The 12,965-nt window shown below is 44.7% G+C and overlaps 1 protein-coding gene across 2 annotated transcripts in view; it reads left to right on the forward strand.

Annotated features, from left to right (window-relative positions):
- DELE1 (DAP3 binding cell death enhancer 1) overlaps positions 1-12,965 on the forward strand; it is a 30,000-nt gene extending 17,035 nt beyond the window's left edge. Inside the window, exons 5-12 of one of the 2 annotated variants that reach the window (XM_073649752.1) lie at positions 873-1,028; positions 1,122-1,210; positions 1,354-1,456; positions 3,112-3,257; positions 3,917-4,063; positions 4,947-5,039; positions 5,393-5,552; positions 10,072-12,965. In XM_073649752.1, coding sequence (XP_073505853.1) covers positions 873-1,028; positions 1,122-1,210; positions 1,354-1,456; positions 3,112-3,257; positions 3,917-4,063; positions 4,947-5,039; positions 5,393-5,552; positions 10,072-10,331 — 1,154 coding nt within the window. In that variant the 3' untranslated portion in view covers positions 10,332-12,965. The remainder of the gene's footprint in view (positions 1-872; positions 1,029-1,121; positions 1,211-1,353; positions 1,457-3,111; positions 3,258-3,916; positions 4,064-4,946; positions 5,040-5,392; positions 5,553-10,071) is intronic. The other variant, XM_073649753.1, reaches the window with a different exon arrangement.

Genomic DNA, 12,965 nt, shown 5'->3' on the forward strand with positions numbered 1-12,965 from the left:
TATATCTTCGATCTGTTTCTGCATTCCTGAGAAATTTTGTTTCATTGCGTTTTAGTTCATATCAAATGAGGCACTAAGTGCTTTGGGAGTGACGGAGCACTTCCCGAACCTCTGCCTCTCCTGGTTGCCCAGCATCAGCCTCTTTAGCTTGTCTGTAGTGTCAGGCAAGGAAATCAGACCATGAGTTATCAATCAACCTAAAGAAGCTGGTGCTGGTTGGGGAAACAGAGGAGACAAAGGCTTGATAAGTGCTCTGTCACATCCATAACATTTGCATATCCATGAAAATGCTGATTACTTGTAAATGCAGCAACAGACGGAAGATATAAAGGTGTCAATGGATTTACATTTCAAAGACTTGCATGTCCATTTATGCAGTTTGGAGAAGGGTTGATCTTACTGACAGAATCTCTTGAAAAGAGATTTTGGGGTGATCCTGCTTTTAGACAACTTGGCCGTCTCTGGTGGAGAGGAGATGTGTTTTTTATTAAGGAAAATCCTACATAAGGAGCCTGGTATATTGGGGACTTGTCCCAGTTCTTTGGCAAAGTAGACATAAGGGAACCTCGCTAATGTAGGAAAAGTATGAGTTAAGTATTGGGGCACCTTTACGCTGCTTTTATGGGGTATATTTGATTTTTTGCCAAAAAGCCCTCGGACACATATATTAAATTGGTCCATAAGCCCCTAATAAACCTGACCAAGATCAAAAGAAAGTCTGTAGGTCACTTTCTGGCTGGTATGCTTCAGCATGCCGTCCGCTGTATGGAATCGTGTCCTGTACTGGTCTATACAACAAAAGTGGGGAAATATCAAAATATAATTTAGAATCTATTATTTCAGCTGTTTCTTTTCTTACTGTGTTTGTAAAGCTGTGAAAAGTCAGATTGTCCCGCAAGCCGTCCAGCCGCTGGCCTGGAAAGATCTCCACTTACAAGGTGGCGTGCATCAGCAGGACGCCGACGCCTCTCTACAGACCACCTCTACAGCGCCCACTAGTGGCCGACAACACCTTGTGGCTGTGCCAGGTAACCTTGGAGATAACGGCCTGGTGGACTGTTGACTTTTCCACTAGTCTTCTCCTCTACATGATCGGCTTATTCTTGTCTTTCCTGCCCCAGAAGAATCACAGACTAAAGACTTTCTTGATGTCGGCTCCACGTATGGACCATCCACGAGAGGGGATAAAGCATCGACGTCTTCTCGGGAGGTAACGGCACAGGGATCATGTCGTAGGGTGCATGCATCTTTTTTTCTAATGGTCTTTAGTATTGCTGACTGGTGATGATACGTGTAGATTAGAATATTATATGTCTTGTTATAATGTTGGGATTTATTTGATTTACTTTTTAGCACTCGGAACCAAAGGAAGAAGCTGGAGAGTCTCTTCAGGGCGCTGCCTCACGACTGCTGGACGTCACAGAGACCAGCATGCCTACCGTGCTCAATATCTTCGGTAAATGGCTGCCATGGTCATATATTATTAAACCACTTACAATAAAATACATCACAACCCCCTCCACATACGCATGTGTTTACTGTAAGTCACAGACAACTCTGACGGCCGGCTATCTACTGTAAGAAGAAGGGATCGGGCATGTTGATATCCAATATGCCTGATCCACCTTTTTTCCCAGCACCTGCCATTGGGAAATGCCCATCTCACCCGACACACACCCATACACATTACACTTTTGGCCAGTTCCACCAAAATTGTCAGCTGAATGTTTCAGAGCTTTTTTTATCAGCGATCGGTGGCGGTCTTAGGACTCAGCCCCCTTCACCGTTCAGCAGAATTTGAAGGGGGGGTATAGTGTATAATATATAAACAAGGTAATTCTTTGAGCAATGAGCAGCATTGGGGTGAATATTCATGTTGTGGCCCCCTGCTGCATGCGAGTGCAAGGTCTGAACAGTCTTTAGTTCCCTGGATGGAAACGAGAAATGGTTTCACTTAATTGAGCTGTAAAAATCCTACCACAATGCATCCCGTGATGGAAACGGGGGAAAAAACTATTAAAGGGATGGTCCAGGACGGGCGGGTAGTTGCTAACAGAGGCAGCTACCTGGCACCGACTCAGATCCATCACCGGCCGCTGTCAATCAGCAGGACGTCGGCAGTCACGTCCTGTCAGAGCGGAAGAGAAGACTCTTCTCTGTCTACATGATGTCACTGAATTGCCAGCAAGATGCACCGGCAGAGTAAAGTTCATATGGTACTGAATGACCCCTTGAAAGCATTTATAGTTCTTCTGATTAGCCAGCCTGACTTTACACACACGTGGTGACATGCCAAGCTGGCTAATCAAAAGGAGCCGCAGGTGCCGTCAGGTAAGTGGCAGTTCACATCCAGATGCCACAGGTTACTGGTGAGGCCAGTAGACCGGGTCTTGCAAATCAGTTTGCACCAACTTTATTATATGCAGATAGAAAATCCCAATAGTGAACTAAAATAAGATAACAGAGGGCCAATTATATATAAGTGGAAGACAACTGTAACTACGTGTGCTTACAATAATGGGTAACTACCTCGTCCAAGCATTAACATAAGAGAATGTCATATTACCTTGCGACATATTTCGCAGAGGCAAGGGCGCGGCCAGACAAAGCTGAACCTCAAGTTGCGTTTCGCTAATGCACTAGCTTCATCAGGGGGTAAGAGTGAGTAAAAACAGAGGATATATAAAATTTGACTAATACACTGGTGCTGTAACGCGCACATGCCAGAAGAAGACGGTGCTCAGGCACTCGGCAAAAGCAAGCACGCGAGTCCCCATAGAATCTAAGACAAACAATGGCACCACAGTATGGGGAAGGACGGCGCAGGTGCGAGATGCATCAACAGGAACCAACGGAGATTGCAGTAGATGAAAGATGGATATAACAAATATTCCATCTTAATGGTGGATGCTTAAAAAGATATGTAATGTATGGAAATTCGAGATGGGAGAATCTATGACTGCTGGACGGGAAGTCTGCGAAATTCATCCCTTCCCGGTTTTTCTTTTGACTAACGACTCTCTGATTTGATGCTTAGAGGACGGACATATATTAAGGGGCTGTTATATTGAGAATGTCATTTTATCCGATACTCTCTTGTTTTGTCACCAGGAATCCTCAGTGCGAGGGACAGTGGAGACTACAGATCTGCCTTCCAGTTCTTCCGGGAGTCTGCGGCGGCCGGATACAGCAAGGCTCAATACAACACTGCTGTGTGCTACGAGAGGGGGCAAGGTGTCCGCAAAGACCTGTCAAAGGTACCTGCTGCAATGTGGCTTCCTCTGAGCATTGCCTATGTCTCCAGGGTATTACCAATCCACAAGATGTGGCCACCAGGCCGGACAGAATGGGAATTCATGGTTATGTCTTCAGATGCCTGATACTGATGACCTATCTTTTGAGATGGGTCTCCAGTATAGGATTAGTTGGGGTCCATCCACTAGAACCGTTAATGATCAGTTAACACCTTATGCCCCAGTCGTTGAAAGTACACAAGTGTACAGAGCCTGAGCACCGCAGCGCCCTACACGGTGTGGTGGCCATTCTAGGGTACTGCAGCTTGGTTCTCATTTAAGTGGAAGGAAATGTATATCCGCTTCTTGAACTGATATGTAACACACATGACTATTCACTGAATGAATGTGTGTGTGTATATAATATTACAGGTTAGAGGAGAATAACTCCTTTGTGGGTGTCGGTGTAAATAAAAAATCCTCTGGATACACACAGAGCGCCCTAGAAGATCTAAGAAACAAGTGATTGGTTGTTTTCTTTGATCTCCTGGGGTGCTGCCTTATTTTTTGGAGATTAGATAGTTGCAGATATATTGGTGTCCTCCAAGAATCTGTAAATGGCTTTTGCAGCAGTTATCTGCTTCTTTTCAGCACACGTAACGTTTCTGTTTTTACTCCTCCAGGCTGCAGAGCTGTACCTCTTGGCTGCCAGAGGAGGGCACCAGCAGGCCAAATATCGCTATGCCCGTTATCTCCTGAACGTCAAACCCGAGGACACTCGGTCAGCAGTGGAAATGCTGCAAGAAGCTGCTGAAGCCGGAGTGAAGGAGGTGGGTCAGGGGCAGTCATCCAAAAGGCTTCCAAATAATCTGATCGGCATTGACTGGTGGGGCTCACCACCTGAACTGTGGGCACGGCAAACATGATGATTACCTTCCTGCCACAACCTGTTTACCTCCTCTTCTTCTTCTTCTTTTTTTTTTGTTTTCTATCAACTTGACCATATGAGGGCTTCTTTTTTTCAGGACAAGTTCTAATTTTGAATTTCACCATATAATTTACTGGGGAAAAAAAATCCAAGTGCGAAGGAATTCTGAAAAAAATGAATTCCGCTATATATATTTTTTGTTTTTAGTGCGTGGTGACAATGTATGTATACAATGATGCCAAACTGTTATCTTTATTTTTCAGAAATATAACAGTTTGGCATCATTGTATAAAAAAATTGTGTCGCCATTCTCTGAAACCCGGGACTTTTAAAATTTCTGTGGAAGGAGCCGTGTGATGACTTGTTTCGTGTGTGGCAAGCTGTAGCTCTATTGGTACGATTTTGGGGTACATACAATGTTTTGATCACTTTTTATTGCCCTTTTGGACAAGGTGCGGCAACCAAAAAAAAAACAGCATTTCTGTTTTTTCGATTTAGTGTTTATTTTATGGGTGATATACCTTTTTTTTTTTTTTTTTTTTTTAGATATTTTGATCAATTGGACTTTTGTCAGTGTTGCAATACTGAATGTTTTATTTATTGGAGATTTTTTTTCTTTTTTTAAACATTTTTTTTTCTTCTTTTTTTCCCTATGGGATTTAAACATTCAGTTGTTTGATCGCTTGTACTATACTGTGTATAACTTCGGCATTGTAGTGTATAGTGAAATTAATGACCATCTATGCAGCCCATACTCAGGCTTTTTTTTTTTCTTCCCTTGCCAGGCACAAGCTTATCTGGGGGTCTTCTATAGTAAAGAATCTCATTTGGATCCTGAGAAAGCAGCAAAATATTTTTGGATGGCAGCTGAAAATGGGGTATGTATTGGTCATGTAATCTTACTACGGTTATTGGATGGGTAAGGTGATATCGACTGTTTAACCCTTTCCAGACATATGATGTTTTATTATGTCATATGTCTGGTTCCCATATTTTAATGCAATCTCAGCAGCTGAGCCCGTATCATTGCTGGCAGATACTGACTGTTTTACATAGCCGGCATCCAACTCGAACAGCAGCTGAGCTCCACCCAGTGCTGTTAACCACTTAATTGCTGCTTTTGATATCTGACAGCGACATTTAAAGTGCCTGATCGCGGGGCACCGATAAGCAATATAGTAGTTATTAATGAAAAAGTGAAATTCCATATATCTTTGTCTTTATGTATCAGGATGTTCAGAGCCGGTACAACCTGGGAGTGTGTTATGAACAAGGTTTCGGCGTTGCGGCCAGCGGACCAGAAGCTTTGAGACATTTTGAAAGGGCTGCAAAATCGGGACATGGAGCGTCTCAGCAGAAACTCCTGGAGCTGCAGCCTCATGTGACTGAAGGTAAGGATAAAGCCATACCAACCTTATACGGTTTTGATTTTTTTTGGGGATATTTTAAAAAAAAAAATTTATGTTTCCATTATTTGAGACCCATAAATCTTTTTTGATTTTTCCATCATTCGAACTAGGCAAGGGCTTCTTTTTTTGCGTTCTGAGCTCACATTTTTGCTTAGACCATTTTGACTTACATACAACATTTCTATCTCTTTAATGCATTTTTTCTGGGGAACGCAACAATCGAAAAAGCACCGTTCTTCCATTTTTTTATTTCTTTTATATTGGCGTTTAACGTTTGTTAAAAAATATATATATCTCTCAATAATCAGACTTTTACAAATGTGGCGACACCAAATATGTTTTTTTTTCGTCACCCATAACTTATGATTGTTTTGATCTTATACAATATCACAATGTCGCAATATATAAGGAAATCATTGTTCTCCTATTAAGCTTAGCCCATGGCAAGGCAGGCCTCCGGATGCAATAACGACTTTTTGGCTCTCCGCGAATCGCTATTCAGTGGATTGATGGGAGCCGGTGATTGACTGCAGCATTTAAATGGTTAAACAGCAGCGATCGAAACATGTTCTGGTTACTGCTGTTACAGGCAAAGGCCGACTGTGAGGCAGTCTGCCAGGTATGGTGCAGGCTCAGTTCCTGAACCCGCTCCATACACCCACCGCAATCACATGATGTAAATGAAAGTTATATGGTCACTATTGGGTTAAAATACTGAGATATTCAGTAATAAAAATTATTAGAAGCTCCCATGATAGTTACATTTCACTTGGCATGTATCGTGTATACTGTGATAAAAACACTAGGGGGCGCCCTTGCTTTGTACATACATTTTTTCCAATTAATTGCATAAAGCGCATTGACTCGGATTTACAATCCACATAGCCCCAAATATTCAACAATAATTTTAAGAATGTCTTCAAGGAGTTGTCTTTCATTATTGTCACTGACCAACACGTAAGTGTGCTCGGCTAAGCTCTGGCCCGTGGGACAAATTTGTCCCACAGGGTGATTTATATTTGGTCCCCACTAACCAACACTGTTCAACTAAAGACAGCGTAGGGGTAATAACATTAACAACATTTTGCCTAGTTGGCAACTAGAACCCCAAACTAAAGCCCTTAAAACTTATCTTTTATTAAAGTATATAACTCTTCCAAGGATAGTGAGTATTAAAATATTTGCATAGGTACAGGCAGCAGAGTGGGGTCGGATATTGTAATCTGCAATATTGCTTTTCCACGATGTGGTTATCCGACCAATTCTCATTATCATGTGTTAGTGGCCGCAGACCACCTATCTCATGTTAACACTGCCTATGCCTTATCATAAAATCCAAAATTAAAGCCTCCCCGACATGTTTCGCCTAACTGGCGTCATCAGGGGACAGAGGCTTAATGGCAAATATTTTAATACTCACTATCCTTGGAAGAGTTATATACTTTAATAAAAGATAAGTTTTAAGGGCTTTAGTTTGGGGTTCTAGTTGCCAGCTAGGCAAAATGTTGTTAATGTTTATATTTGGTCCCTTTCACAAGAACACCACCCCTGTGTGGGCCCATTGTTCTGTATGGAAGACTATGTGGGGCCCATTGTTCTGTATGGAGGACTATGTGGGGCCCATTGTTCTGTATGGAGGACTATGTGGGGCCCATTGTTCTGTATGGAGGACTATGTGAGGCCCATTGTTCTGTATGGAGGACTATGTGGGGCCCATTGTTCTGTATGGAGGACTATGTGGGGCCCATTGTTCTGTATGGAGGACTATGTGGGGCCCATTGTTCTGTATGGAGGACTATGTGAGGCCCATTGTTCTGTATGGAGGACTATGTGGGGCCCATTGTTCTGTATGGAGGACTATGTGGGGCCCATTGTTCTGTATGGAGGACTATGTGGGGCCCATTGTTCTGTATGGAGGACTATGTGGGGCCCATTGTTCTGTATGGAGGACTATGTGGGGCCCATTGTTCTGTATGGAGGACTATGTGGGGCCCATTGTTCTGTATGGAGGACTATGTGGGGCCCATTGTTCTGTATGGAGGACTATGTGGGGCCCATTGTTCTGTATGGAGGACTATGTGGGGCCCATTGTTCTGTATGGAGGACTATGTGGGGCCCATTGTTCTGTATGGAGGACTATGTGGGGCCCATTGTTCTGTATGGAGGACTATGTGGGGCCCATTGTTCTGTATGGAGGACTATGTGGGGCCCATTGTTCTGTATGGAGGACTATGTGGGGCCCATTGTTCTGTAGGGAAGACTGTGTGGGGCCCATTGTTCTGTATGGGGGACTGTGTGGGGCCCGCTGTTCTGTATGGGGGACTGTGTGGGGCCCGCTGTTCTGTATGGGGGACTGTGTGGGGCCCGCTGTTCTGTATGGGGGACTGTGTGGGGCCCGCTGTTCTGTGTGGGGCCCGCTGTTCTGTGTGGGGCCCGCTGTTCTGTGTGGGGCCCGCTGTTCTGTGTGGGGCCCATTACTCTGTATGGGGGACTGTGTAGGGCCCATTACTCTGTATGGGGGACTGTGTGGGGCCCGCTGTTCTGTGTGGGGCCCGCTGTTCTGTGTGGGGCCCGCTGTTCTGTGTGGGGCCCGCTGTTCTGTGTGGGGCCCGCTGTTCTGTGTGGGGCCCGCTGTTCTGTGTGGGGCCCGCTGTTCTGTGTGGGGCCCGCTGTTCTGTGTGGGGCCCGCTGTTCTGTATGGGGGACTGTGTGGGGCCTGCTGTTCTGTGTGGGGCCCGCTGTTCTGTATGGGGGACTGTGTGGGGCCCGCTGTTCTGTGTGGGGGACTGTGTGGGGCCCGCTGTTCTGTGTGGGGGACTGTGTGGGGCCCATTACTCTGTATGGGGGACTGTGTGGGGCCCGCTGTTCTGTGTGGGGCCCGCTGTTCTGTGTGGGGCCCGCTGTTCTGTGTGGGGCCCGCTGTTCTGTGTGGGGCCCGCTGTTCTGTCTGTGTGGGGGACTGTGTGGGGCCCATTACTCTGTATGGGGCCCGCTGTTCTGTGTGGGGCCCGCTGTTCTGTCTGTGTGGGGGACTGTGTGGGGCCCGCTGTTCTGTGTGGGGCCCGCTGTTCTGTCTGTATGGGGGACTGTGTGGGGCCCGCTGTTCTGCCAAGTTTTTCACTTTGACCCTCTGTGTGTTTAAGTTTGGCATTCCTGCTGTAGAGCCATCTACCGTGTGTTAATCTCTTCTCATATATAAAGATCCTGGGGTCCCCAAGTGTGGAAGGGGGTTTAGGAGCGGAAGAAGCCGGCTACCAGCAGTGTCTAGAGCTGAGCTCCGATCGTAGTTTTTAACCATTTAGATGCTACTGTCTTTTTCTGACAGCGGCATTTAAATCTGTTGCCGGTACAACACAATATAACTGTTCAAACCAAGCCAAGTACAGGCGCTTGGTGCACCCTTGACATGACCAAACGGTTTGGCGTACCTTCCCACGTATTTGCTTCCCATTTATCTCTGCCCTTCTATGGCTCTTGTAAAGCCAGAGCTGTCAGTCAAGGAAGAGGAGATACATGGAAAAGAAGTAGGTTGGAAGGTGCACTGAATGGTTTGGCCACACCAAGGGTGCACCTGAGCTTGGTTTGAACAGTCATTTTGTGCTGAGAAACTGCCTTTGACTTACTGTGTCATTTGGAGACTTGGAGATTCTTAACAGATAAAATAAAACTTTGACAAATATAAAGATTTCTAGGAAACAAATCTGTACAGATTTCTGGATCTTTTTTGGATGTGATGATGTACTATAGATGTCTATGAAGTAAAAATGATTGCTGTGTTATATCTACTAAAATGGAATCTGTCACCAGGTTTTTGCTGCTCTCACATTATGATAATGCCTGTAAAGCTCTGTGGAATTAATGGTGCTATATAAATGAGTAAAATAAATAAATATAGCATGTTCTAGGGACGGAGACCCTGATTCCAGCGATGTGTCACTTACTGGGCTGCTTGATGTCATTTTGATACAATCCCTGTTTTCTCTGCTGCAAATCTAGCGGTGCTTTGCATGCTGAGCTCTGTGTAACTCCGCCCACAACTCTGATTGGCAGTTGTATACACTGTGCATAGGCAGAAAGCTGTTAATCGGTGGTGGGGGCGGGATTACACTGAGCCAAAGCATGAGGACTAGGAAGCACAAAACAACTAGCCCTTTATTGATGATCTTCTGCTGATAAAACACTGATTCTATTGAAACAGCAGCACAGAGCCTAGTAAGTGACACATCACTGGAATCAGGGTCTCTGCCCCTACATTATGCTGCTCCCGTATTACATAACAAAAACCCGGTGATGGGTCCGCTTTAAGGAATTGTTATTTGTGCAGTTCTTGATTTCTACATATATGTGCTGACTTCCACACCTGCACTTTAGAAAGCAATATTTAGGTCTTGGTCTGCGGCTTCCCAGGCGCTTCCTGTTGCTCGAGCATTCCTCGCGGCTTCCTCTCCTCCTGAGCCATTGTAGTCTGCTGTAGACTGATTTCTTATTGTTTCCTCCACAGGACTCGGCTCTCCGCTCGCCAGTCTTCGAACAACAACCTCCAGCCCCTGCCTTCCTGTTTTGGAGCGGGTGAACGTCCGGCTGGATCCCAACTTCAACTTCTCTGCAAACAGCACAAGCCCCCTGGGCCTTCCTCACTCGCTGAGCACCGGGGACTTACTGATGTCCCCGGCCAAGAGCCGCGGCTACCTCCTTGCACCTCTTCACATGAAAGGCTTGGCACCGCCAATGGCGGCTCTAAGAGCTATCGGAGTTGGATGAGCATTTTATTTGTTAGCGGGTTAAGATCCATTACCCTTCACTACAATCTGTGGGATATGTGTGTCTAGATGGCATCAGGAGCTGTCACAAGCCGCTGCCCCTCGCACCATGACTGACACCTTGGTGTTAATAAGCTGTCTATATGTTTAATGTGCCTTCATTCAGTATCTCAACGGCCAGCAAATAATATCAAAACTGTGTACTACGTAAATGATGGCCGTGACTAAGCCTAAGGGCTAGACCTTGCCAATTTTTAATCATGGCCAAATGTCCTAAGGAGGGAAAAGGTTAAAAACCGATCTTTGCTCGTCTACTTTTGCTATGCATCTAGTTTTGTATGCTCCTGCCTGTCCCTTATAGGAGACTGCTGATGTCTAATATCCTGCCCTGAAGGTGGGTGAAGACCTCCAGGTCCCAGGTGACCAATAAACTTCACCACATCCCGAAAAGTCTACCCCAACTACAAGCTGGTGAAGAATTCCACCATAATTTGTCAATTTTTGGCGCAAATTAGAATAAGGGATATTCCTATTTCAGAATGTCCCCTAGCTGCTGATCCTAAAACCCCCTTAAGTCCAGATAGCCCCGCGCCTCCAGCTAATCTCAGTCATATTTTGTAAATATGGAAAGGGCATCAAAAGTAGGGCAAAAAGTTGCAAATAAGTGCACATTTTTACTTATGGTGCACTATCCAATGCAAATAGTTCCCAGTTTGGGATAAAAGAGAAAAAACATAATGCACTTGCAGAAAGCGAATGTACAACCACTATTTACATCACAGCTTTTAGCTATCTACTTGCTCAAAAAGCCTGAGCGATCACCCGTCAGCCTAACGATCCTTCCGTACAGTTATAAAACCATGATCAGACGTAAATGATGGCCATTTACATGTAATTTGCATGGTCAGTGTTTGGCAGTCTCGGTCGCCCATACACTGCTGGCCTCACACAGTCGTCTTATTATTGCCCATTTTATGTGTTACTTTAGGTGTCAGTGTAAATAAATGTAACAGTCACTCAGACCCTACAAATGGCTTTTTGGCTGTGTATGGCCGTCTTTATTAGTCACCAGTCGGCCAAAGCGGAGACGGGCTCGGCAGAGAAGCGAATATTAATTTATTTTATTATACATCTTTGCCAAAAAAATCATGTCTTCCTTAGGTCCTTTACAAGGGTTATCCTTAAGAAACAGTCTGCTCTCAGGACAGATATATCCAGAAAGTTGTGGAGTACTCTTCGAGTTCTGTTCACCACACCCTTCTTCATAGATGGGTGTTGTTGGATAGTGCTTGTAAATGCAAGCACTTTTGCAATTTACGACTTATTAAAATTTTCAGCCATTCTTGGGATATTAACACTTTTTTTGTGTGTTTATATATCTTTGACTTGGAGACCGACCACCACTGCTAGTCAGCAGAACACATGCAGTGTTAGCCAGCTTCTTTCTGTTGAGCCTATAAGCACTGTTTTTATGCAGGCCAGGATCACAGGAGTTTGCTGTTACCTCCTAGTCCCAGCACAGTGCTTACTAGCTAGACAGCAGCGGTGGTTGGTCCAAGTTTTAATGAGTGGTCAATTGCAAAAGTGCTTGTTTTTACAAGCATGAACTGACAATTTTTGACTATGAAGACGGGAATGATTCTTTAATGTAGGACGTTCATTGCATCCTGATGGATCCCAACTCAAAGGGGTTGTCCATCACTTAGATAACCCCTTTTGATTTCCTATTTGACCTCAGTAATATTATATCACTTAGACTCTCCCCTCCGGTGTAAGCGCCGTTCCAGCAGTGGTGGCGCTGGCTCTCCCAGGGCTCGCATGACTTGGTCATGCAATCCCTGCAGTCAATCAGCTGTGACTTCATTCTCCCCTCCTTCGGACAATCAATACAACTAGAGGAAGTGAGCTGCTGCTGATCTGTTACTGTCAATTGCCTCTGTAGGAGAGCAAAGCCAATGATAATTGGCCTCGGGGATATTGTGACATAGCAATGTCATTCGAGCCCCGGGAAAGCCAATGCCGACACCACGGAACGGCGTCATCATCGGAGGGGAGTATAAGTGTTATTATTTTAATGGGGGCAGACATACGGATTCCTTAAATCGAGTTAGTCAAGTTTCCGTTGAGGTTACAAAAATAACTGCGGACTACTGTGATTTTGCTATCGGATCCTCAGTGGAATAGAAGTCACCACAGTGTGGACAGAATCCAAATGGTACCATACGCCGTTAATACGGAATGATAAAAACGTAACGCACAAATGTTAGTCATGTCTGGTGTGAATGCTTTTCTAGCACTTAGTGCAGCGATCCATGTAAGCATAGCCTGACCATTCATGAATGAAGTGTATGCTGCTCATCTTCTAAAGATGCTTGGTAGCCTTCATCTATCAATAGAAGCCATAACCATGGTCTGTGCTGATGCTGCGATATAATGAATTGTTTAGCATGGGTTGCTGACTGCACTTATGTCAAGTGTTCAAAGAACCACATAAGTGTAGGAAAAAAAATATGCACTCTGATCAGCTTTATAATAGGAAACCTACTACATGTCCTATTTTATTCTATTTAATTGTAATTCATTTTTGTGCCTTTTTATGTATGGTCATAATAAATAAATAAAATTCTAATACCCA

Source organism: Phyllobates terribilis, unplaced genomic scaffold, assembly GCF_046119375.1.
Source record: "Phyllobates terribilis strain yellow unplaced genomic scaffold, ASM4611937v1 Scaffold_10__3_contigs__length_209671492, whole genome shotgun sequence".
NCBI lineage: Eukaryota > Metazoa > Chordata > Amphibia > Anura > Dendrobatidae > Phyllobates > Phyllobates terribilis.